The 24,964-nt window shown below is 48.9% G+C and overlaps 1 protein-coding gene across 4 annotated transcripts in view; it reads left to right on the top strand.

Moving 5' to 3' along the window:
• Nucleotides 1–24,164, top strand: part of LOC147636707 (uncharacterized) — a 69,625-nt gene extending 45,461 nt beyond the window's left edge. For 2 of the 4 annotated variants that reach the window (XM_086800188.1, XM_086800186.1), the window contains 8 exons: nt 20,568–20,750; nt 22,033–22,323; nt 22,461–22,635; nt 22,720–23,171; nt 23,281–23,325; nt 23,407–23,480; nt 23,572–23,659; nt 23,736–24,164. In XM_086800188.1, coding sequence (XP_086656314.1) covers nt 20,568–20,750; nt 22,033–22,323; nt 22,461–22,635; nt 22,720–23,171; nt 23,281–23,325; nt 23,407–23,480; nt 23,572–23,659; nt 23,736–23,903 — 1,476 coding nt within the window. In that variant the 3' untranslated portion in view covers nt 23,904–24,164. The remainder of the gene's footprint in view (nt 1–20,567; nt 20,751–22,032; nt 22,324–22,460; nt 22,636–22,719; nt 23,172–23,280; nt 23,326–23,406; nt 23,481–23,571; nt 23,660–23,735) is intronic. The other 2 variants (XM_086800189.1, XM_086800187.1) reach the window with 1 other exon arrangement.
• Nucleotides 24,165–24,964: the final 800 nt, after the last annotated feature.

Here is a 24,964-nt window from a genome sequence, read left to right on the forward strand (position 1 = left end):
TGGCTATTATCTAAGAAAGTAGTGCTCTAGAGTTGGATATTATCTGAGCTACATTGCTTATGCACTATCAAGTGGCATAAAAGACCCTTTAATGTTGGATGGTCATGGTAAGCATCATCTTATCAGGTACAGAGAAGCAGCTACACCAAAGATGAAGATTTTGTAAAGTGAAGTATATATATATATAATATATATATATAAACAGATGCCTCCAACACGCCTCTAACGTCTCTGAAAAAATACAAGTCTTTCGAGGTGCCCAAATGCCTTCGACGCCTCTAACAACCTTGGGCCAGACTGAAAGAGTGAATCAGATTTTGGAGGATATGCTTGGAGCATATGTATCCAAAAGGCAGAGTTCATGGGAGGATTATCTTCCTATGTTAGAATTTGCATATAACAGTACTAAGTATACGAAGGTTTTAGTGCTTTCATGCTTATGTATGGTTTTCAACCTAGATCACGTGTTACAGTGGGATTCTCAGAACTTCACCATGATGCAGCACATAATTTTTTTCAAGATATGCAAGAAATGTTACAAGTTGTGAAGGAATCTATTAGAAGATTGTATGTCATGTGCACAGTGTGTATCTACTGTGTGCTACACGCACACAAGACTAGCTTCGAGGTTTGGGGAAGCTTGGAGCTAGGCAGGCTGATTGGCGAGCTGAGTTACGGATAGACTAACGGGCGGGCATCCAAGTATGGACAGGCGGGCGTTCAAGTGTGGACGCCCGATGACTGGCCAAGAGCCTATAAAAGGGTAGCCAAAGTTAGTCATTAGTCATATAGAGTCTCGCGTGTCTTTGAGAGAGCTCTATGGTCAGGAGCCTGGATCTAGTGCAGACGTGCACCTGCTTCATGCAGCCGAGGCCGGCATCAGTTTCGAGGCCCGCAAGGGTAGCTTCGTGGCGGTATGGGACATCACGAAGTAGAGATTGGTCCGTACATCCATGTAGTTAGCTCAGCTCGTGGCTCGGTGGAGACAACCAAGTCTTGTGGGCTTGCCCACGACTGTCAAGGTTGGGAGGTGAGTCAGGCCGGCACCCCCGTCATGTTTGTTTGGTTTGTTTGCAAGTTTCGAGTCTTGTACCAGGAGCGTTCTACGAGGAGATCCTATGGGGATTTGACAGGATCTCTCTTGCTACATGGTGGACATCACGGAAGTTCATGACGCTTCCACCCCTCAAGACCTCATGATCGAGCACTTTGAGGTGATTAGCGTGGGAGTCTATCACTGATTGGAGGTGTGGAAAGCACTCCACGTCCATCACATCCGAACCATCGGCCACCACCAAGGGCACAGCCACGACAAAGGCGCACTCAAATCCACCCATAGCCAATTCCATCTCATGCCAGCGCAAGGTCACGACTATCGTGGAGCCCCCAATCCCTGTAGAGGAGCAGTTTGGTGACTTTCCCTTGGACCAACAACCAACAGATGACCCTTGCATCCTTTCTATCTCCGCGGCCATGGGAGAGCCCCTCCAGCTTCCTTAATATCAGGACACCCAGTCAAGGAGTTCAACCTAGGCACCCCTGTTCACGTCTGTTGGCCGAGTCCCGACGACTGCTGTGACCTGTCCATTCGTGACCGGCTGCTTAGGAGCCCTATTGATGCAGTGCTGTGGCCGACTGTTGTGTGTTCACCTTCACCTGACTGAGTGCTGTAGCTTGTGACCTGTCCACCACCCACCTTCACGACTCACGAGTCACGATTGCTGTCCAGGCTCCAAGCCTGCTGCCCAGTGCCAAGTCTCAAGGTAAGCCTAGCTACCTAGGTGTTTTATGTTTCTAAAATCTATACTATTGTGTTCTATGTTTATATACAGTATACTATTGACTATACATAATACAGGCTGCTCTAGCCTACTGCCTGCAGCCTATGTCAGGCTTTTCTTCCCATAACTAAAATGTGGATTTTATCACAACCTATGTAGGCAACAGGTTACAGGGTATTTCTCTTGCTGCTTGCAACTTTGCAAGATGCCTCGCGCACAATATCCCTTGTGAAGCGATGTCACATGTGAGAGCAAGTATGTAGGCTCAGGCTCGGGAAAATGGAGGTGCAATTTTTGTGTAGAAGTGCATCCTGCCAGCATTACACGGTTGAAGGCACACTTCACGCATACAAAGGGCCATGGGGTGGGACCTTGTAAGGCCGTACCAAGGCACATTCATGAAAGCCCGAAGGCTTGGAAGGCTAAGGAAGTAGGCCTTCCTGTCGAGGTGATTGTGGATTCGGAGCATTTAAGAGAGGCTGCCATGACTGTGGAAGAGCAAGATTCTACAGTGGGTGACATGCAAAGTCAGTGTCATGGGACTTTTATTGTTGGGGGTAGCTCTAATTCACAATCTCGAGCAAAGAGCACAGCTTTACCTTTGTTGAAGAAAGGGCATGTGAAGGCAGGGTTTCAAAAGGCTGCCATGAAGGAGGCAACAAGGGAGATAACCAAGTTTTTTGTGCAGGGTGCATTGTCCTTCAATATTTTGCAGACTCCTCGATGGAGGACAACAATTAGAGCAATCTCACGCATAGGTTGTGAGTGGGATGGTCCCTCATATGAGGCCTTACCTACTACGGAGCTTCGGAGAGAGAAGCTAGCAGTTGAGACAGAGATGGAGCCTCTTAAGGCTACGTGGGTAAAGTATGGGTGTACTTTGATGTGTGATGGCTGGTCAGATGTGAAGAAGAGGTATAACATTCTGGTCTCCTTCTGCAAAGGCGCTATGTTTATTCATGCCATTGATGCCTCTGTGGCGGGGACAGTGGTGACAGGGGAGTTCATCTTCAGGTATATACGCCAGGTATAACATTCTGGTCTCCTTCTGCAAAGGCGCTATGTTTATTCATGCCATTGATGCCTCTGTGGCGGGGACAGTGGTGACAGGGGAGTTCATCTTTAGGTATATACGCCAGGCTATACAGGAGATTAGCCCAGACAACATTGTGCAGGTGATAACAGACAATGGGTCAAATTGTGTTTCCATGGGAAGGATGCTTGAAGAAGAGTTTCCCAAGATTGTATGGACACCTTGTGCTGCACATAGCCTTGATTTGATGATAGAAGATGTGGGAAAGCTGGATTGGGTGAGAAACATTTTTTCTGTAGCCTCTAGTATGGTGAACTTTGTCACCAAAAGACCGAAAGTGTTGAGCATGTATAGAAAGTTGGAGGACGAGCTTCTCATATATCGGAACAGTAGCCATATGTTTGGACGGCCGACAGCGCAACTGAGGGACACATAGTTGGAGCCTGTGTCTTGGTGGGAGAAATATGGCATTGGTACTCCAGATTTGGTAAGTAACAAGTTACTAAGTATAACTTCTCTAAGAATATTGATAGTCTTATACTTCTATTCAATGATGGATGGTGTTGATTTTTATTTGCAGAGATGCATTGCCATGAGAGTTCTCTCACAAGACTGTAGTTTAGGACCTTGTGAGAGAAACTGGAGTACATGGGCACTTTTCCACACCAAGAAGAGAAATATGCTGTCAACTACACAATTGGAGAGGCTTGTGTTCTGTCATTGCAACCTACAATTGATAGAGCAAAAAGGGAACCCCATCGAGCCTCGCCAAGTCAATCTTGACAAGATTGATATCTTAAAGTGCAAGGAGATCCCCGACATCCCTCAGGAGGACAGAGATATTGGTGCAACGTTTCATTGTCCACCTACCTGGGGTTGAAACCTTTTGTTCCAAAATAAATTGTTTCAGCATCGTTTCGTAACGTTTCGCGGTGACCTTGCCACATCCTCTTTCCTTCCCTTTTTCCCTCTACGCACCCCCACCCTTGCCCCGTGCCCCCCCACGTGCACCCCCACGTCCGCCGCCCCTCGCGCACCCTCTCCCTCACCCTCTCTCCTCTTTTGTCTTCTTTTGTCTTGTGAACACCCCCCCCCCCCCCCCTGCGCACCTCACACTCCTTTGAACCCCAGGCCCTTGCACACCCTCTCCCTCATGCTTCTTGCGAACCCAGCCCCCCTCTCGCTTCACACCTCTCTGCGAACCCCTTCGCACCCCACACCACCCCTATACCCCCCTTCGCACCCTAGTCTCTCGCGCATCGCTAACCCCCCTCGCATACCCCCCTGTGGGCCCTCCCTTGTGCACCCCACCCCCCCCCACCCCCCCCTCTCTCCCTCGCGCCGTGCCTCCTCCTCACATCCCAACCCCCTCATGCACCCCCTCGCATCCCAACCCCCTTGCGCACCCTCCTCTGTGACCCCAGTCATCCCCTCCTTCCGCACCCCGCCATCTTCGTAGCTGCACCTCCTTCCTTCCTTTTTTTCTCTGCGGTGTCGTTCACCCCTCGCGCTTCCCTGCTTCACAGCCTTGCCCTCTCTTGTGCACCCCACCATGGTCCACCATCTTATCGACTTCGCCTCTTCTTACCCATGTATTCCCTCAACCACTCCATCCTGAAGACCCCCTGCCCCCTTTCTCCCCATCTGGGCGGGTGCCCCAGCCACACCCTGTGCCAAAACTTGCCCACTTCACTTGTGTGGCCCATCCCCTTGCTGCCCCTCTCATCTCCATCACTTCCGACAACGAGCTGCAGGTGGTTAATGTCACCATTTGGCCACCCAAATGGTTCACTCTTGCTTTCACACTATGTACATATTGGATTGGTGTCCATGGCTTATAGAATATGCCTATGCAGGTGATTGACACGTGTCATGTTGTATAGTTGGATATGATATTCCGCTGGGACTTGATGTTATCATGCCCGGAATATCTGGAGGACTTGACTTTCCGCTGGGACTTGTGCCTTTGTGTACATGCCCGGAAACGCCTGGACGACTTGGCTTTCCGCTGGGACTTGTGCCTTTGTGTACATGCCCGGAAATGCCTGGAGGATTGGCTTTCCACCGGGTCTGGTATTGCATATACTTGCCTGGAAACGCCTGGTCTTATATGGTTTCATGAACGGGAATTGCTCATGCCAATGCTGCATTGCATAGCATCTTTATGTGCTTGCCTGCAAATGAAATTGCATGCTGTTTTCATGCCTGCATGACCTATGCGTAGTTTCGGGTAAGGGGACGCCCGCCCGTGAACCGTGCGTGTGAAACTGTCTGCTGACATGGTTGTATGGCATGTGAACAGGTGGTAAGTATTACCCAATCTAGGCTCAAATAGCCCTTAGGACTTAGCCAATATTTATAAGTGAGTGCGTTCCCACTTCATTAAAGTTTGGGCGCCCAAAAGTCACTTATAAATTATGACCGCTTCCAAGTTCACACTCACTGAAGTCCCGATGCGGACAAGACTCAATGTCCAGGACCTGATTCTCCCTTTTTACTCATAAATGGGCATCTCCCCATGTCCCTTCACCTGATTGGACCCCAATTCACTTACTTATTAAGAGAAATTCGTGTTTTCTCTTCATGAGGATTTTTGGAGGCTGAAAACTCTGTTTTTCCACCATTTCTCTCCATTTCCAAGCTCTCCATAGCCATACCCAACTTGCTAGGGTGTTTTCCAAGCTTCCAAGAGTGTTTCCAAGTGCTAATCTCTCTCCTACTCACTCCCAATGACTGAAATTCAGCAAAATAGCTCTCATTTTTGCTGTAATTTCTAGTCTTTTTGCTGAAAACCCTAATTTCAGCCTTCCTTTCTCAAGTTGAACCATAGGGGAAGCTTTCCCAAGGTTCCCTTCATCCTCTTGAAGACTTTTGTCGCGAAGGATTGCGGCAAATCGAAGATATCAACACTTCTAAAGCTTCCAACGCGAAGGCTTTCGCTTGCAACAACTTCTATGAAGACTGGTAAGCTAATTGGACAATGTGTTGTCATTACTTACTCAGTAGAAGGGCAGGACTCCTTGTTTAGCCGCCCTGTGTAGTATTTCTCTTGTCCTATGTGCTCTTGAAGATGTTGCTACCTTGCTTGGTAGAACATAGAGCCAATGGTAGAGAATATGGGCACTGAAGTCGGGCCGGGCATCAAGGCAGCTCCTTGGTGATCTACATCGACATACCATTGTTTTCTAAATGCTGAATTTCATATGCATTGGCATGGAGGATTTGGCAATGGATGCCCGTGAAGCTATGTATTGAATTTCTCCAATAGTAATACAATTTACTCAAGGGAGGGGTCGGCCGTTCCGGCTCATTGTGTGTCTCTTGTCAATTCAGCAATTTACTTCTTGTATTTGAGCAAGTGTCCTTCAAATCTTAGTGTATTTAAGTGTATTGATTAGCATTGTGTTCAACCAAGTTACATTGGTATCAGAGCATACGGTTCTCTTTCACTTCTATCGTGAGAGACGATCATCGTGAACACTAGCTATCTCTACACTTAGAACATTATGGACAGCCATACAATGAATGTTGGAGATGCTAATACAAGAGGCAGGGACAATGAAATGCATGCCTCCAATGCTTTACAGGATGAGCAAACTCATGTGGTGCACAATAGGGAACATGAATATGTGGGACAGCCGTCTCGTGGCAAAGAGAAGATGCAAGAAGAAGAGTCGATAGTCTTGAGGGCTGAACTTACTTATATGCAGGCTCTTCTCCAAGCACAACAAGAAGAATTGAATCTCTATCGCCGCGAGGATCCATTGGTACATGACCGTTTGAAGACCAAGAAAGCTGAATCTTATATGGATCATGCAATGGCAATGATTGCTCAAGAGTTGCACATGCAACCAAGGGATGCAGCACGTGCATACTTGGCTCGTACCGAGGATGCCTATGCAGAAAAGGCAACCATCCCACATGTCTTGGAATCTCCACAAGTGCCCGAACAAGAAGTTATGTCTAAGAGGATGAATCTCCGTGCTATGGGAGAGGAACAATCAGTGACTTCACGCCATGCAGGAATATCTCATGTAGCCCGTGAAGGATACAATGTTTATGGCAGTGGTCAAAATGTATGTCAAATGCCATTGCCGGCTGAAAATGTACATGCACAACACATGCAACATGGGCTGCAATTTTCTGTTGGTGCAGGTATTCCGCGTATCTCTCATGCCACTCATGCCTTCGAGTGTGCTCGTGAGGGAGAAGCTATGGCTGAAAATATATCAATGCATGTTGAGGGGCCAGCCATGCCTCATGCTTACAGGGCACATGTATCTATGCCTTATGCATCACCTTTTGGTCCAAAAATGATGCCAATTACAGGGACTGTCCCAATGGACAAACATGGGGGAAAACATGTTGAGATGCACACACATGCATCAAAGTCTCGTGACTTCAAAGCCGGAGACAAATCTGTGAAGTTTGACACATATCATGGAGAATATGATGCATCAAAGGCACTTGCTTTTATTGCCCAGTTTGATATTGCTTTCAGTGATGAGGATTTCACTCAGAAATCCATGATCCGGCATGTAAGCATGTTCATGAAAGGCACTGCTGCCCATTGGTGGCTCACGGAGAAGCTCTCACCGAATCCTGTTAGATCATGGGAAGAGTTCAAGGAGAGGTTTTATGCTCAATTCTTGCCTCCCAATGCATTGAATGAGATAACAATGAAGTGGGATTGGGTAAAGCAAAATGAGGGGGAATCGGTAAATGCATATGTACAAAAGTTTTGGAAAGTGCTTTTGGAGGTGTCTCCATTTATGCATGTCACCGAGGCGGAAAGGAAGAGAAGGTTTCAATCGGGATTGCAACCCGTTTACAAAGCGGGATTACAAATGTATCCCGGTCATACCTTACACCAATTAATCGCAGCCGCCACCGCCACCGAGCAATTGGAACTCAAATTGAGTCGATCCAATAAGGCTAAACCCTCATTTCAAGGCAAAGAGAGGGCTGTCCAAAACCTGCAAAATGATGGACAGCCACCTAAAAGGGACCAAAACCAAGCCAAATTAGGTCCAAAAGCTGAAAATAAGTTTGCTAAAAAGCGCCCTTATAAGCCGGCAAACTTTGGTCTTAGTGCTGAGAAGAAGGAGCAATATATGCGTGAAGGCAAATGCTTTACTTGTGGCAGCACTGAGCACATGGCAAGAGCATGCCCAAATAAGAAGAACAAAGCTGAAAATGCTAATGTACCGAAGCCTAATGTGCATATGTTCCGGATGTGCAGGGCAACACTTCACATGATAGCAAAGATAGACCATCAAAGCTGAGCATATGGTTAAAATATATCTTGCACAAGTGTTCAAACATCATGGAATGCCGAAGTCCATTGTGGGGGATAGAGATCCCAGGACTACAAGTCTCTTTTGGCGGGCCTTATTTGATAATATGGGCACCAAATTGGACTTCTCATCAGCTTATCACCCTCAAACGGATGGACAAAGTGAGGCTGCAAATTCAGCCGTGTTGGATCTCTTGAAATGTTATGTGGCGGATCAGAAGTCTTCTTGGGAGAAGTACTTACCGCTTGTGGAATTTGCATACAACAACACGGTGCATGCATCTACGGGAAAGGCCCCATTTGAGATTGTTTATGGTAAGGTGGTTTTGCCACCCATCCTTCGCACAAAGGATGAGATATTTGCAGCTGATGAGTATGTAAGAGACTTGGATACTGCTTTTGCTCAGGTGCGGACAGCCATTGCAAGGTCACAAGACAAGCATAAAAATGCTGCCGACAAGCATAGAAGGCAATTGGATGTTAAAGAGAATGATTGGGTATTGCTGAAATTTGAGAAAGCAAGACTTGCAAAGAGGCCTGGCAAAGAGGGTGCATATCCTAAGCTTGCAACTAGGTACTATGGACCTTTTCGAGTGATCGAGAAGATCAATGAAGTGGCTTTCAGATTGGCATTACCTAGTCATTGGCACATACACAATGCTTTTCATGTGAGTCTCCTTCGCAAGTATGTAGGGCCGGAGCCCAGTGAAATGGTCATTGAGGATCCACCAGAAGTGGATGAGCTTGAGGAGATCTTGCAGCCAGAGCAGATCGTGTATCACAAGGAACGCAAGCTTGCTGCAGGCAAAGTTGTGAGGCGTTACCTTGTGAAGTTTAAGAACTATCTTCCCATTGATGCTAAATGGGTAGATGAAGAGTTCTTCAAAGATTGCCCGCATGTGCTTCAGACATATTTGGATGCATTTCAGTTGCGGACAACTGTTTAGAAGCGGGGGGGAATGTCACCATTTGGCCACCCAAATGGTTCACTCTTGCTTTCACACTATGTACATATTGGATTGGTGTCCATGGCTTATGGAATATGCCTATGTAGGTGATTGACACGTGTCATGCTGTATAGTTGGATATGATATTCCGCTGGGACTTGATGTTATCATGCCCGGAATATCTGGAGGACTTGGCTTTCCGCTGGGACTTGTGCCTTTGTGTACATGCCCGGAAACGCCTGGAGGACTTGGCTTTCCGCTGGGACTTGTGCCTTTGTGTACATGCCCGGAAATGCCTGGAGGATTGGCTTTCCACTGGGTCTAGTATTGCATATACTTGCCTGGAAACGCTTGGTCTTATATGGTTTCATGAACGGGAATTGCTCATGCCAATGCTGCATTGCATAGCATCTTTATGTGCTTGCCTGCAAATGAAATTGCATGCTGTTTTCATGCCTGCATGACCTACGTGTAGTTCCGGGTAAGGGGACGCCCGCCCGTGAACCGTGCGTGTGAAACTGTCTGCTGACATGGTTGTGTGGCATGTGAACAGGTGGTAAGTATTACCCAATCTAGGCTCAAATAGCCCTTAGGACTTAGCCAATATTTATAAGTGAGTGCGTTCCCACTTCATTAAAGTTTGGGCGCCCAAAAGTCACTTATAAATTATGACCGCTTCCAAGTTCACACTCACTGAAGTCCCGAGGCGGACAAGACTCAATGTCCAGGACTTGATCCTCCCTTTTTACTCATAAATGGGCATCTCCCCATGTCCCTTCACCTGATTGGACCCCAATTCACTTACTTATTAAGAGAAATTCGTGTTTTCTCTTCATGAGGATTTTTGGAGGCTGAAAACTCTGTTTTTCCACCATTTCTCTCCATTTCCGAGCTCTCCATAGCCATACCCAACTTGCTAGGGTGTTTTCCAAGCTTCCAAGAGTGTTTCCAAGTGCTAATCTCTCTCCTACTCACTCCCAATGACTGAAATTCAGCAAAACAGCTCTCATTTTTGCTGTAATTTCTGGTCTTTTTGCTGAAAACCCTAATTTCAGCCTTCCTTTCTCAAGTTGAACCATAGGGGAAGCTTTCCCAAGGTTCCCTTCATCCTCTTGAAGACTTTTGTCGCGAAGGATTGCGGCAAATCGAAGATATCAACACTTCTAAAGCTTCCAACGTGAAGGCTTCCGCTTGCAACAACTTCTATGAAGACTGGTAAGCTAATTGGACAATGTGTTGTCATTACTTACTCAGTAGAAGGGCAGGACTCCTTGTTTAGCCGCCCTGTGTAGTATTTCTCTTGTCCTATGTGCTCTTGAAGATGTTGCTACCTTGCTTGGTAGAACATAGAGCCAATGGTAGAGAATATGGGCACTGAAGTCGGGCCGGGCATCAAGGCAGCTCCTTGGTGATCTACATCGACATACCATTGTTTTCTAAATGCTGAATTTCATATGCATTGGCATGGAGGATTTGGCAATGGATGCCCGTGAAGCTATGTATTGAATTTCTCCAATAGTAATACAATTTACTCAAGGGAGGGGTCGGCCATTCCGGCTCATTGTGTGCCTCTTGTCAATTCAGCAATTTACTTCTTGTATTTGAGCAAGTGTCCTTCAAATCTTAGTGTATTTAAGTGTATTGATTAGCATTGTGTTCAACCTCCACATATCTTCTTCACCCACCACCACCACCCCCACCAACTCCTCTCCCTCTGCTCTTGATGATAGCTCCGGAAGCAAGGCCGATGATCCCACTTATATTCCTGTCGCCCATACACACCCTCCATCGGCCTCTTCCAATACCCTTCCCTTCGTGGTCACACCCTTCCCTATCACCACTCATCACACCTCCCATTGCTGAGCCACATCCCTTTCCATGTTCTCCTGTCACCACTCTCTTCACTTCCAATCAGCTTGCTTCTCTTGACCTGACAGGTCTTGCATCCTTACCCCTTCCAACTAGTGACCCTTCTCTCTACGCATCCCTCATCCGTAATTTTCCATCTTTCGGTGATCCTTCGCTCTTGGATAGCCTCTCCGCTTAGCACATCATTGCTCTCCTTGGTCCCCAACACCCCTTCGTGGCCCGCCGCAATTCCACCACCATGATTACCGGCATATTGTCCACTGAACTCAGTGCTGCCACCATCTCCCTTCTCCATGGTTCTGATTCCTCTCCCCCCGAGCCACGCAACTTCCACCTCTACACCTTTTTCCACTACTACTTCCTCGTCCGCAACATCCCTTCCACCCCTCGCCCTCTCATCATCTCCACCCACGCCATGGAGACTTTGTACTGCCTCTACACCGTCACACTCTTTCCCTTTGGCCACTTCAGTTACGAATCCATCTGGGCCAAATGCCGTCACTTCCGCATCCGGTATCACACTCCAAATGACTCGAACTTCTCTTGGGGCCCCGTCCGCTTCCTCACTGCCATCCTTCTCCGCCTTGCCCAGAGAGGTAGCATCCCTTCTCCGCCTTGCCATCAGCGCCATCGGATTCGGGCAAGGATACGTCAGGATTTCCCTCGCCAACGCCAACAGCCCACCCCCTGCAACCCCAGCCCTTTGCTTCCTTCTCCCCTACGGTTGCCGCCACCACCATCTTCGGGTCCCAGATATCCACCGCTTCCGCCTCCATCACACTTGGCACCACTACTTGCACTCCTTTCATGCCTGTTACAGTTTGTACCCCCGCTTCTTTGCTACCCCTCCACCCCACTACCCTTCGATCACGAGCTGCTTCGTTCAGTCGAGGACATCCCTCCCCGCCATCCTCTTTCCTTCCAGCTACTTCTTGCCCCATCGTACTTGTTGACACTTCCCTGTGTTTTTCCCTCCGGACAACAAGCAGGTGGGCACGGGCACGGGACGCACAGTGTGGATAGGCATCAATTGAATGTGAAAAGGAAACTCATAAGTGTGGCCAGCCCAAGTGTGAAAGGGGACAAAAGGAAATTTTATTGTTTATAAGGTTTTTAAACCCATGAAGCTTAAAAATATTATTATTTTTTATTTTGAAAAGCATGCGTTTCTTTTAACCTTGGCTTTTGGCATTTTTGAGAAAAAACGCATCGTTTTCCTTATTAATTGAAGGGTGGCGAGCATGAAGGTGGTCGTGTGGAGATTGTCATGTGGGAGTCGTCGGTTGGATTATACCAGGTGCTGCTGCACGTTTGGCTACAGGCGGCGGGTGGTGCTCTTGCGCAGGAGCCAGGCGGTTACTGCTGTTGCCGCCGCCGCCACCAGGAGCTGCTGCCACCGCCAGAAGCCGCTACAAAAGATCCTCTCCTGCTCTCAAGAAAAACAGAGCAGAGAACAAAGCAAGGCAGCCAGGGAGACTCTCCCTAGGTAATGAAAAGTACAAGTATCAGTACAAAGAACTGAGGGGCTATATCATATAATAGGAGGGGGGAAAAGCCAAACAGGTGGCCTGTAGTGCCAACGGGGGGACCCCGTGTGTAGGGTATAGAAGGGGCCGCTGCGCTAGGTGGTGTGAAAGGCCTGGCACCGCAAGATCGCCTCATCCGAGTCGCCCCGGATGCGGTCATACTGTCCTCGCAGGGTGTGGATCAACTCCTGCCAAATCCCTCGAAAGGTCTCTACTGGTGGCTCCAGTCTCCCCTCAAAGGCCCTGAAACACCGGGCCCTCCAAGTGAACCAGATGGTGAGGCTGCTGAGGAGCTCCCATCGTAGATCCCTCTCCTGTGTCCACCTGGCGAACGAGAAATCCGGTGAAGGAACAAGGCAAGGTTGGCCCCTAATGAATCTGATGGCCTGGTTGTCCTGCTCTGTCTCATAGCCCATAGCATGCCCTGACGAAGTCGACCAAGCAGCGGCACCCCACGTATACATACCCTCTGGAGAGAGGGGGGCGAGAGTACGCAGCATCCGCAGCCAAATCTGCTGCGCCTGAGGGCAGTCCCGTAGGCAATGTCTGTGTCTCCATAAGGTGGCCGCATCGGACGCAGGCCGCCGGAAGACCGCTGTATACAAGCCAAGTGCCAACTGCTGAGCCCCTATGGCCACTGGAAAGTCGAGATCTTGCGGGCCTGTCGACTAGCCCAGAGCCGGGCCCAAAAATCCTCCAGGAACTCCTGTGAGAGTCCCTGTAGCCGCGAGTGCCCCGCTGCAGCTGGAGAGACCATCCTCCTCGCCGTCAAAATATGCGGCCCCAACCGAACAGTATACTGGAAAAAGGTGATCTCTGTGGCCTCAAGGGATGCATAAGGATCATGCCACTCGTACTCACCAGGGTCCCATTGGAGCCGGGCCAAGGGGCGCGCTGCATATGCCCATATGCGCCAATCCGGGAGCACCTCTGCAGGGTCTGGGTCAATATGCCACTTCCGAGAAGCGGCGGCCACTACCCGTATCCTTTGAAAGGTGCACTCTGCAACCAAAGGCGACTCCACCTCCACTCTCTGAAGTGTGCCCTCATCCTGAATCTCATAGTAGAGGCATCTGCCATCCTCAGTGCAAGCTCTGACAGCAATCAGGATCTCCAACTGTGTAAAGGCTCCCATCCACCGTGGGGCCACTAGCTCGAGAGGCGTGAACCACTCCTCTGTGAGTGCCTCCTGAATGTCATCCCTCATAATCAACCCCCCTCTGAAGTGACTCAGCCTCTCCACCTGGATCTCCTCTGGGAGACTGTAGAAGGCCTGCCAGTCTCCAAAGCTACGTGCTGGGCCTGCCGCCAAAGGTCCCCAGACTAGACGAGGCCGAGAACCCAGCATATGACCCTGCTCTGTGCGAACCGTTGGGCTCCAGATGAGCGGCTGTCTGGCCCGCTCCTCAACACAAGAAGGAGGTCTCTGAGAGAGCCCCGGTCTCAGCTGCTCCCAAGCTCTCAGGATGCTCAAGGCAAATCTGTCCTCCCATCCTCTACTGAGGCCTGTCCTCCTCATCTCTATAAAGATCCATCGAATCTCTGGTGCCCAAGCGCCCCCTGCTGGGGGAGCCCGAGCCTGCAGCCGCTGCAAAAGAAGCTCTTTCCAAGGCTTAGCGCCTGGAAGCAGCCCCCGAACAATAAGCTTCCCCAATAAGGCTCTACTCTGATCGACTGGATCTATAATGCCCAAGCCTCCCTGGGTCAGCGGAAGTGTAATAACTGCCCAAGCAACCTTTGCTCGGGCTGGCTGACCGCCCGCCCAGACCAAAGAAAGTTCCTGATCAGCCTCTGTACCTGGCTGATGCAAGAGCTCGAGAAGATCCAGCAAGACGTAATGTACCACATGGTCGCTAAAAGCACCTGATTTGTCACCACGGGGCAATCTGGTGCTCAGGTGACAAATCTAGTCCAATCTGGCATCCCAAATATCGCACTGCTGTGCCAGGAGGAATCCATCTAAAACTTGGGTCTGGGCTCCATGCCGGAGTGGGAGCGCTACTGATCCAAAAGGCCACTGTCTTGCGCCAATTGATCAATGCCCCCGAGGCTGCACTAAAAACCTAGCGCGACTGCTGTGCCCGAAGAAGATTGGCCTCTTGGCCATGCAAAAATAAGCCCGTGTCGTCATCAAACTCAGCATCGAGCATGTCCTCCCCCCGGACTGGGAGCTGGAGTCCTCTCAAACCAACCTCCTCTGCCATCAAATACATGCTCATAGCCTCAGCAAAGAAGGAAAAAGAAACGGGGTGAGAGGACACCCCTGACGGGCTGATCTGGTCAGCTCAAAACTCGGCCCCCGTCCTCCTGCAATCAACACCTGGCTACGAGCTGTGGAATACAGAGCCGCCACCCCTCTAATCCAACCTGGCTCAAGGCCCAGGCGAAGCATAGTGCCCTATAAGAAACCCCAATCGACTCTATCGTATGCCTTCTCAAAATCGAGAAGCATCACGATCAAGTCCTCACCAAGAAATCTAGCTCGGGCCGTCGCCTCCCAGAAGGTGAAAATGTTGTCAAGGATACTACGCTCCTTGACGAATCTTGTCTGGGTAGCATGAATCAACTCCCCGAGGAAGGGCTGGATCCTCAAACTCAAGGCCTGTGCTAAGACCTTGTAGACAGTATGGAGGATCGTAATAGGTCTCCAATGCCGAATATCATCTGATCCTCCCTCCCCCTTGGGGATAAGAAAGATCAAGCTCTCTGAAAAGCTCTGTGGCATCACCCCAGTGTCCGAAACATACTGAAAGCCCCTGTGGAGGCCTGGCCCCAAAAGGTCCCAATAGCGCATAAAAAAGGCCGGCATCAATCCGTCCTCCCCTGGGCAACTATGGCGCGGCAAGACCCTCAAGGCCTCAGCAAGCTCAACCTCTGTAAGAGGCTCACCCAGAATTGTACGCATACGATTTGTGACTCTCCTTTGCACATGGGTCCACACAGTCTGTCTGCAAGCATCCCGAGCCTCAGTGGCTGGCTCCGTTGAAAGCAGGTCTCTATAAAACCCAGTGGCAATGGCTCTGATCTCCCCGGGCTCAGTAGTTACCGATCTGTCCGGCCTCCCAAGCTGACGGACTCCTGCTCGAGCATGGCGGGGTCCAGTAATCTCAAAAAACTCCCCAGTCACTCTATCACCAAGGTGCGTCCACTGAGAGGCCTGGCGATGATAGTAAAACTCATGTCTCTGCTCCTCAGCCTCTCTAACCTCTTGGCGTAGCTGGGACGCCACCCACTCACATGCAGGCTGCTGCTCGTGAAGGCGCTGAAGCGAAGCAAGGCTGCGTCTCAGCCGATGCTCCCGCTCGCGAGTCTCACCCAGCCGTGTCAAAGCTGCAGTGTGGTCAGAGCACTGACTATCGTGCCAAATCCTCTCAATGTCCTCAGCGAGACTAGGATCTGTAAGTACCCTCTCTGGGATCCTCAACTGTAAGCTGGGCCCCCGTGTCCTCTCCTCAAGTGTCAAAATAACTGGCGCATGGTCTGAAAATGAGATGCCAGTGAGAATGCCGACGGAGCCCCCTCGCTCCCCTAACCAGTCGCCCACATAAAAGCGATCAATCCGTGATAGATTAGTCCCTCCTTGCCGACGATCCGACCGAGAGAAACTAAGACTGTCTTGAGAGCGGGAGAAGGTCCCATGCTGCCGTGCATCAGTGATCCTCAGTGACATGCAAAATCGCTCCGAAGCTGCAAGCTCCGTGCCGTGCACTGTAACATGACTACCTCCCACCCTATCGGCCGGGTTTGAAGTCTCCCCCGACACACCAATGTGCGGCCTCTGGCAATGCATCCGTAACCTGGGTCCAGAACTCTGCTGTGGCACTAGCATGGTTGGGCACATAGACGTTGAGCACGCCCAAGAGCTCATCATGCATCCTCAGAATGACATACTGTGCTCTAGCAGGCACAATGATCCCTCGATCCACAATGGCCTGCCGCCACAATGACCATGCATACTCCTCCCTGTCCACCCAAAGGGCCAAACCCTGCAGACCAAAAGGTGTCCCATCTACCAAGCATCACCGAACCATATCTCCGGATCCTGCTCTCACCCAAGTGGTGCTCCTGCATCATCAAGATATCAATACTGCCACCAACCAGGCATCTCTGAAGCTCCTGCCTCAAGCAACCACGATAGCGTAGATAATGTGCTCCGCCAAGGCCCTGTACATTCCATGAGATGATCCTCATGGATGACCTACTGAGGTGGATGTTGTCTCAGCCGTACGGTGGGCCTTCGCAAGCGGCTTGGATGGAGAATAGTCCCCATCCGAGCGGCTACGAATCTACCCACCCGGTGTGCTGCAAGAATCACGGATCAGGCGCCAGTGGCTGTGTCCCATGGCGACTGCCTCCCGCTCAGACAGAGCAACCTCGTGTATGCATACATATCCAGGGTCGCGTGCTAAGTCTGCCACTATGCGGACGACCAAATGACGAATCCCTGAGGCATCCACACTCTTGGGATCCAAGAAAAAATGAGCCAACTCCCATAGTCGGCCTATCACATCTCCAGATCGCTCACATGATGAGAAAACTCAACTGCCTGAGTCTTCAAAGTGCTAAGAGCGAGCTCCAGAATCCACTCCCAGTCGCATGGGCCACATAGAGGGAACGAGAAGGCCACCGCTGAATCAAGTGCCTCCTCCGCGCGGGCCGGAGGTATCACTACATGAACCCTGATGGGTGTTGGCTCATGGGGGCCCTCTGCTCCAAAAAGCCGTGTGAAGGAGTAATCAAAAGCCTCTGAGCGCTGTCTAGTGCCGAGGCGACTCAACCGACTGCGGATAGATGATATTCGTGAAGCCCGAATCGGCATGGTAAGTCTCCTCTGCGGTGCTCGAGCAAGGTCGGTGCTCAGAGCCCTCCGGACTGCAGGTGAGGAGCCGCTGCCGAAATCGGAGCGGGGACGGGAGGAGGCGAGGGTGGAAGCGAGGCGGTAGGGGGGGACGGGGGTGAAGGAGGGGTGAAGGAGGGGGTGCTGGCATCTCCTGGTCCTCAGTCGTCGCACGGGTCTCCTCCTGGAGGGGAGCAAAACTGTTCCTCACGGGAACCCAGTGATGCTGAGACTGTGGCTGCTGCTGCATCGATCTCTGGGCATACTGCTGTGGCTGTCTCCCTCGACGGCGCCCCTGTCCACGCTGCCACTCCGAGGTCTCTGTGGCCTGAGCAGGTGTCCCGGAGGCGGCCTGCCGAGCCGCATCTGTGGGCGGGCCATCAAGGGCCTGCTGTTGCGGTGAAGGTCGGGGTCTCCTGCGAGGGCAGGCCTTGGCCAGATGGCCGTCCTGCCTGCAAATAAAGCACTAGTTCGGGAGCCCCGAGAACTCCACTCTCTGATCAATCCATCCCCCCCTAATCCTAGGTAGCTGAATGACCTTCGGAAGGGAGGAGATGTCGGGAACCAAAACTCTAACCGAAGGTAGCCCAGCTGCTCTGGCCACCACTGAAGCTACTGTGGGGCCAGTCTCTAGCACCGAACCCACCAATGCTCCTAGCCTACGAAGGAGCAGAAGGTACTCACGGCGGAGTCCAAGGAAGCAAACTGTAACATGGAAAAGGCGCTCTCCCTGCTCGGCCGTTACTGGGTCAAAGCCATGCTGCCAAGGTCTGAAGAATGCCCGAGCACCCCTGATGTCAAGGGGATTCATGGCTAGGACCTTGGCCACACTCTGGGCTGTCTCGAACTCGATCTGGTAGTGTCCACGGCCCAGTAGCTGAACGTCCAGGATCTTGCCCACATCTGCAAGAAGGCGGGCCTGGAGAAGATCCCGAATCTCCCCTCTGCTGGGGCGAGTGCGACTATACGGCAGATGGTGGAATGTGCTTGGAGGCGTTCCACCTCTGGGCGAGGCTCGCTTCCTCTTCTGGCGAAAGAGAAAGCCTGATGGGGGTATCCTCAGGGGCGGGCGAGGGGGCTGCGGAAGAGTCCCTCTGAGGTGGGGCGGGAGGAGCCTCCATCAGTGTCTGAAGCATTGTCGAAGGCGGAGCGAATGCGGAGAGTCCTGCAAGAACCGAGCTGCACACAAAGGACGGAGGTGGAAGGTGGAAGGCAAAAAAGAAAAAAAGCCCCAGGGGACGGAAAAATCAGAAAAAAAGGGGAGGGGTAGGGCGGCGAAGACAAAAAAGCCCCTAGGGGGGAGGCGGAAGCAACGTGAAAAAAAGGGGGGCGCGGGGGGGGGGGGGGGGGGGGGGGGGGAGGGGGGGGAGATAAGGCGACGGCGGCGAAAGGGGGGGCGGGGCGCTGAAGGAGGACGGGAGGGCGCGAAGGGGATGAGCAGGAGCTGGGGGCGGCGGGCGCTGCAGCGCTGGGGCGTGCAGGACAGCCAGGCGGGGAAGAGGGGGCAAACGCGAGGGCAGGCGCGGGGGGGGGGGGGGGGGGAGAGAGAGAGAGAGAGAGAGAGAGAGAGAGAGAGAGAGAGCTTCAGCGAGCCGTTCCCAGATTCAAGATCTTCGAGAGTAGCTACTTAATATTGATAAGGTCATTCTTGAAAAAGAATTTGTATCCAGGACATTACAGTCATTGCCAGAGTCTTATCTGAATTTCCACACTTATCCTACTTTGTCTCTTAGGGGTAACCCACAATGCCTACAGTTTGAGTTGGTTGGTTGGTTTGTAACTTTGTTGTTGCAAGAGGAACAACCGAGGAAGAATAACTTTTTCATGCAGTGTGGCAATGACCATGCCTTTGCTGCTAATGATAAAGGCAAGGGCAAGACTAAGGATGGTGATTATCAGTCAAAAGCTGAATGTGGACAACCATCAGAAAGAGGGCAAGTGTCACTATTGTAAAAAGCAAGGGCACTACATTAGTGAGTGCAAGAAGAGACATGCCAAAGCGAAGAAGGAATCTGGTTCGGCTACGGATTCTTTTCAGACTTTTGCAAGCAAAGTTAATGTTTCAGCTCATTTTGTGCGGGATGATTGGGTGAAAACCCTAGTACAATGGATATGCCTGAGTGAAAATGTCAATCGCAGTCTTGTGACCTACTATACACTTGTGGCACTTGCCTACAGTGAAATGCTATGTGAAGTCCAATGCTAAAGAAAGCTTATGATTATGACGATTTGGCTAGCCACATTTATATATGCACCAATGCGACTGGTCGGTTTGTTTTACTGCTGTCAACCAGGTCCACAACCTTCCATTTGTCACACTGCCATGTCATCATTGCCACATGGCACTTGCTCACGGGCCATTACATGGTATCCTTTGTGTACCACAGGTGACAGTTGTCACATTCTTTGGTTGCAGGCACAAGTTGGCACTGCTACTGTCGGTCCCCCTCCAGCCTCTTTGTGTTGCAAGCAAATGTCGAGGCTCTTTGTTCAATGTTGCCTTTTTCCTGACAAAAAGCCTCTGCAGCCTCTATTGGAAGCCTTCTTTGAAATGATCTTGCCTTTACAATATTGCATTATTGTTGCAAGTTGGTCTTTTAGAGCTTACTTCTCAGTGACTGCTTGTTCTGCTGGTGTTGGGATAGTGTTCAGGCGTGTATTTTGTGTAGTGAAACATGAATCTCCTTAATAGATATTCTGAATGCATGTAATAAGTGAACCCCCAAGTATCTACCCTCCTAGAGCCCCTCTAGAGAGTCAGAAGTACATCCGCATACAATAAGCCAGAGACTTTTGTCTCTGCCAGTGTAGAGCAAGACTCTCCAAACGAATTAACAAAATGAGCCAGCTCATCTATGTAGAGGTGGAGGAATGTAGGGGAGAAGAGGGCCTAATAGTGCCATGTATCTCCCTGAAGGGTTGCTTAATTGTGCACCTTCTACGACTGATCTAATCATTTAGTGTGAAAATGGCCCAGAATACTAGCTGCTTGACCTCTAGATTGTTCATCAAAGCTAGTGGGAGTGTGTCAAAGGCTTTTAGCTATACAGTATTTGCTATTTGTGCTTGGCTTCTTAAATAATGGATCAAGTGTTATCTGTCCCCCCCAATTGTAGCAAAGCTAGTATCGTGGAGAAGTTTAACTTTTGTCTTAAAATATTTCAAGCAAAAATTTATGATTTGTGAATATTCTTGACATTAGAAATATCACATTCTAAGGCACACTCTTTTTAAGAAATGTAAAAGTTTCACTCAACCTATGTTTGTTATTGCTGCAGAGAGAGGAGATAGTGCAATGGGTTGTTGAAGGTGGTGGTTTGATGGAAAGGGAGGATGGGCCATGCAAGGATGCCAATAAAAGAATCGACTTTCTTGTGGTCAGCCATGGAACCAAGCTGACTTCAGCGATGATGATGCATGCAAAACCTATTTCAAGTCATTGGATACGGTTTTGTTTAGAGGTAAGATTGCAGGTGTGATCCATAAATGCTTTTGTTGAGGAATGAATATCTGTATTGCAGCGGTTGACTGTACATGCCTGCACTCTGTTTGTACATCTGGGGTTGCTTTTCTTGCTTCTGTCTGTGTGTGTTTTGTGGGGGAGGGGGGGGGTGTGCATGTAAATTTCCTCACGAAACGAGGAGCATAGGGAGGTTTGTCGCATCACTAGTATGGTTGGAGAGGCAATGCTTCCAAGCACATTTCCAGTAGGTCCAAACAAAGTCCTTCCTCACTATTCAGCCAGCAGGCATGTATGGAGCTGGTTTTTGGCATCACACTTGATACTCTTAAATTTATATGCTCATCCTCCAGCAATTGGACGCCATGGGCATGACTGTACACGAAATTGCAAGACCCTGTGATTGGACACCTGATCCCTTGTGAGCCCTTGTCCAGGGACATGTCCGCCAATGGGTGAGTCATGCATGTCCCACAAAATGATGTAATCCTCTTGGATGATGTGTTGGTGTCCTGGGCACACTTATAAGGTTAGTTGGCTGGGTAAACGAGCACCTGCCTGTGTCATAGGTCCAGGTCTAGTGAGCACCATCGTGTGTGAACCCGTATGAGGCATAGCACCATTCTTGGGATCATGGAGGAGGGGGGGCCATGGGCTGGTTTCAGCACGTTGGCCAAATGGGAAGGGAGAAGATGAAGAGAGGAGACCAGGCGTAGGCGCCCATCGTAGAGGAGGCACACGTGTGAAAATGCAAGGCACATATTTTTGCATCTTTTCAAGTCGGCCAGCTCCTATCCCGAGCTGGCCATGGATGTGCTGAGACCAAAGGACACTGAATTGTGTCTGAAATATTACCACGAGTCCTTAGAATGTAAAGTAATATAGACTTTGGTTGAGCAACCAGCATGCATATCATATTTGTATGGAAATCTGTGAGCACAAAGACATTCTCTCTCTACGTTTGATCTGCACCCACTCTTAGGCACTGATGATATAAGCAGGGATCTAGTAGCGTGTGTTGCATGCCACGCATGATGAGTAGTCAGACATTAAGTTGGCACGTGTAAAATGTATATAATCCCTTCCTCCTCTAAGAGCAAGTTTTGTCTGTAATTGCTTTATTTTCGAGATAGTCTTCTATAATTCTTTCTTGTGTAGTACAGTCCTTGCTATCAAATACAAAACCATGATCATGTCTGCATAACTAGAATGGAAGACTTTTGTCTGCAAATCCTCAATTAAATCATCATCATCTCTCATACTCTTTGGTGGGGATTTTGTAGGAAAAGCAGCTCCTTAGTCTTGAAAGCCATGTACTTTATCAGCCTCTCCAATGTCAAGTTCCGCTCCCTGGCTTCCAAGCATTACGGTTCTGCGTGTCTCAATACGAAGATAAGGATAGAATATTGTTGCGTAATTTATGCTTTGTTCTTGGAGCCAAGTTGACAGAGAAACTGAACAAAAAGGTCACTCATTTGCTGTGTAAAGTCAGAGATGGGCAGAAGTACGACGCAGCATGTAAGTGGGGCATGCAAGTAACAACAGCTGAGTGGCTTTTTGCGTGTGTATCAGAGGTGAGCTCACAATGTCTATGAACAGGGCTCCTCCCTGGGGCTATTTGCATAAATTTGTGCCCCAAATACCCCAAGCAACTGCAGCTGTCATCGTTTGTATTCTAACATTCATGTTTGCCATGTTATGGGATGCCCAGGACAAAGTTCTACCTTTGACAAATTTTCAACCAAGGGAGCTCTCAGCAGCTGAGAAAGATGCAGGTTTTCTTGGGATGACACAATGCCCTAGTCAAGCTGCTCGTTTAGCATCAGGAGAGATAGGTTCCCAATGGGCTGCTGAAACGGCAACTTTCCGGCCAAAACAATTGCCAGGTTTCTTTAAAACCTTTCAGTGCTTTTAGATAGTTCTGTAGCATGTAGGCTACTCAGTAATAATTTGAATGTTTCTTTTGGTAGAGGCGAAAATTGTCTCAACAGGGCCTGCTAAAACAAGTCCTTCGCTAGTGGATGCAAGTGTGGCTCACCTTTCAGAAAGGAACAAATATGTTCTTAGTATGCAGACTATATACCCACAGGATGCAGCGTTATCCCTTGATCCGTGGGATGAACATACAGTTCGATGGTCAGGGTGTGATGATACAAAGCACAACAACATTTATCCAGAGGGCAACTTATCAACAGAAGAGGTGAAAAGAGACCACAGTAATGCCAAGGCAGGGTCAAATTGTCTTTGCATCACTACAACTTGTGATGTTGGAAGGCCTTTGAACATCCAATACCCTACTGCAAATGAGTCTGGAGATCCTGCTGAGATAGAGCAGCAGATGGTGGTTGCTTCTGACAAAGAGAATCATAATTCTTCAGATGTTGCTGCAGCAATTGAGGGACTACTTGCTCAAACAAGCAGAGTATGATGGCTTCATTACATAGCTCTTTTGTTGACTAGGGTTTTGATGTGATTTATGCAAAGTAACCATGTGCTCTCTCTGTGCTTTTGTAAATGTGGTGTTTCTGCAGATAAAGTGCAATGATGGATTGAGAAATATAGGGATTGACCAAGAGGTAGCTACTCCTTACACAGCTATTCGGTTATGTTGAATCTATGCTTTTTGTATTGCTGAACATTAACAGTCAATACTGCAGATTTCTCCAGAGCACACGACACTGAAAAGAACGAGAGAAGATCCCCCCTTCAAACGGTCAAAGCTGCAAAGCATGTATGTATTGCTGGCGATACACATACCTCCCGTTAGGCTCATGTATTTTCTGCTGCTTTGGATTCGTAACTGCATGTCACCTTGTTGCCAGGTCCAGTGAGAAGGCAGAAAAGCCAAAAGTTTTTGGATCTCCAGCCCGAGACTTGTCTGCTTTTGATGACTCACAAATGGAATCCCAGGTGCTTTATTGTTGCTTGTTTGTTTTCTCTAATCAGAGCATCCAGGCAACTCAAGTAACCTTTATTTCTTTGAAAGGTGATTGGCTATGATGAAGATCACACTGGCAAACAGCTCATCATGGAGAGGGTGCGCACACGCAGCATGTCAACAGCTGACTTCAGTAAACCTGCCGGCGGCAAAGCGGCAGCATGGAGAAACGATGGCCTGGGTAGGCTTTTCAGGGTAGCAGAAGCCAACAAATGAACTGACCATAGTCCGTTTTCCTTCTTGTATGTACCAATATAGTAACCCGTATTGTTGTCCTTAAGTGCAAGCTCAACTCTAATTAAAAAATGCCAAATGATGGTAGTGTACATTAAGTTGTGGAAAACGGTAGTGTACATTAAATTGTGTTAAAGGATCAAAGCTTATGGTGCAATGAGGAGTTGAGTGGGGTGGACGTCCCAATTTCACTGCAAATCTTAATTTCTCAAGTTTGTTGTTATTGTAATTATTATTATATCTTAAGTTTCTCTTTTAAATGTTTTTAATTTTAGTGTGTTTGCTTGTTGGTTTGACGTTACACAACGAATGTGTAGTTCAAGGGTATTCTGAGATTATATTTACACACAAACATGCAAGCAACTCAAGGATCACTCTGCAAGGTTTTTCCCCAATGAAACAACACCACCCAAAAAAAAAAACATAAGATTACATGCCTTCACTAAATCCATCTTGACCTTAATTGCTAAGAGATATCCTTGTCGCAAATCCTATGCATTAGTCTTGTGATATGGGACACACGATTAATCTTATGTGAAGGATTTCTATTCATACTTATCTCTAGATTGATGTGAGATAATTTTTGGTGGTATGGGACACTATAATTTATTACACATAGAAGTCATTGATACAATGTCTGTTTGTTATAAGAAGATACTCGAATTTATATGTTATAAGATAATTGATCTCCTTTTCTCGTAATAAGCAAACACGTAACGAAGGTCAATTATCTATTCAAGCAAGAGGGATGCTACATAATATCCATCCTTTACTTGAACGGAGACGCCCAGACATCAGCGTACCATGCTAGTGAATTGGTATCATGGGTGATCCCACATTAAATACTAGCTACCTCGTGTTATTGGTATAGTTTGAGACCATGCTTTATGAGTGAGGTGTAACAAGTAGTGCCATGCTTGACAACTGTATTGTGGTCAAAGTGAAACAAGTGGACTATGCTAGATAATTGCACTGGGTCAAAGTGTAACAAGTGGTTTATGCAATTGATGTGCCATGCTAATTGAAAGTGTAACAAGTGGTAA

This window comes from Cibotium barometz, chromosome 7, assembly GCF_041138505.1.
Source record: "Cibotium barometz isolate CiBa-2024 chromosome 7, ASM4113850v1, whole genome shotgun sequence".
Classification (NCBI taxonomy): domain Eukaryota; kingdom Viridiplantae; phylum Streptophyta; class Polypodiopsida; order Cyatheales; family Cibotiaceae; genus Cibotium; species Cibotium barometz.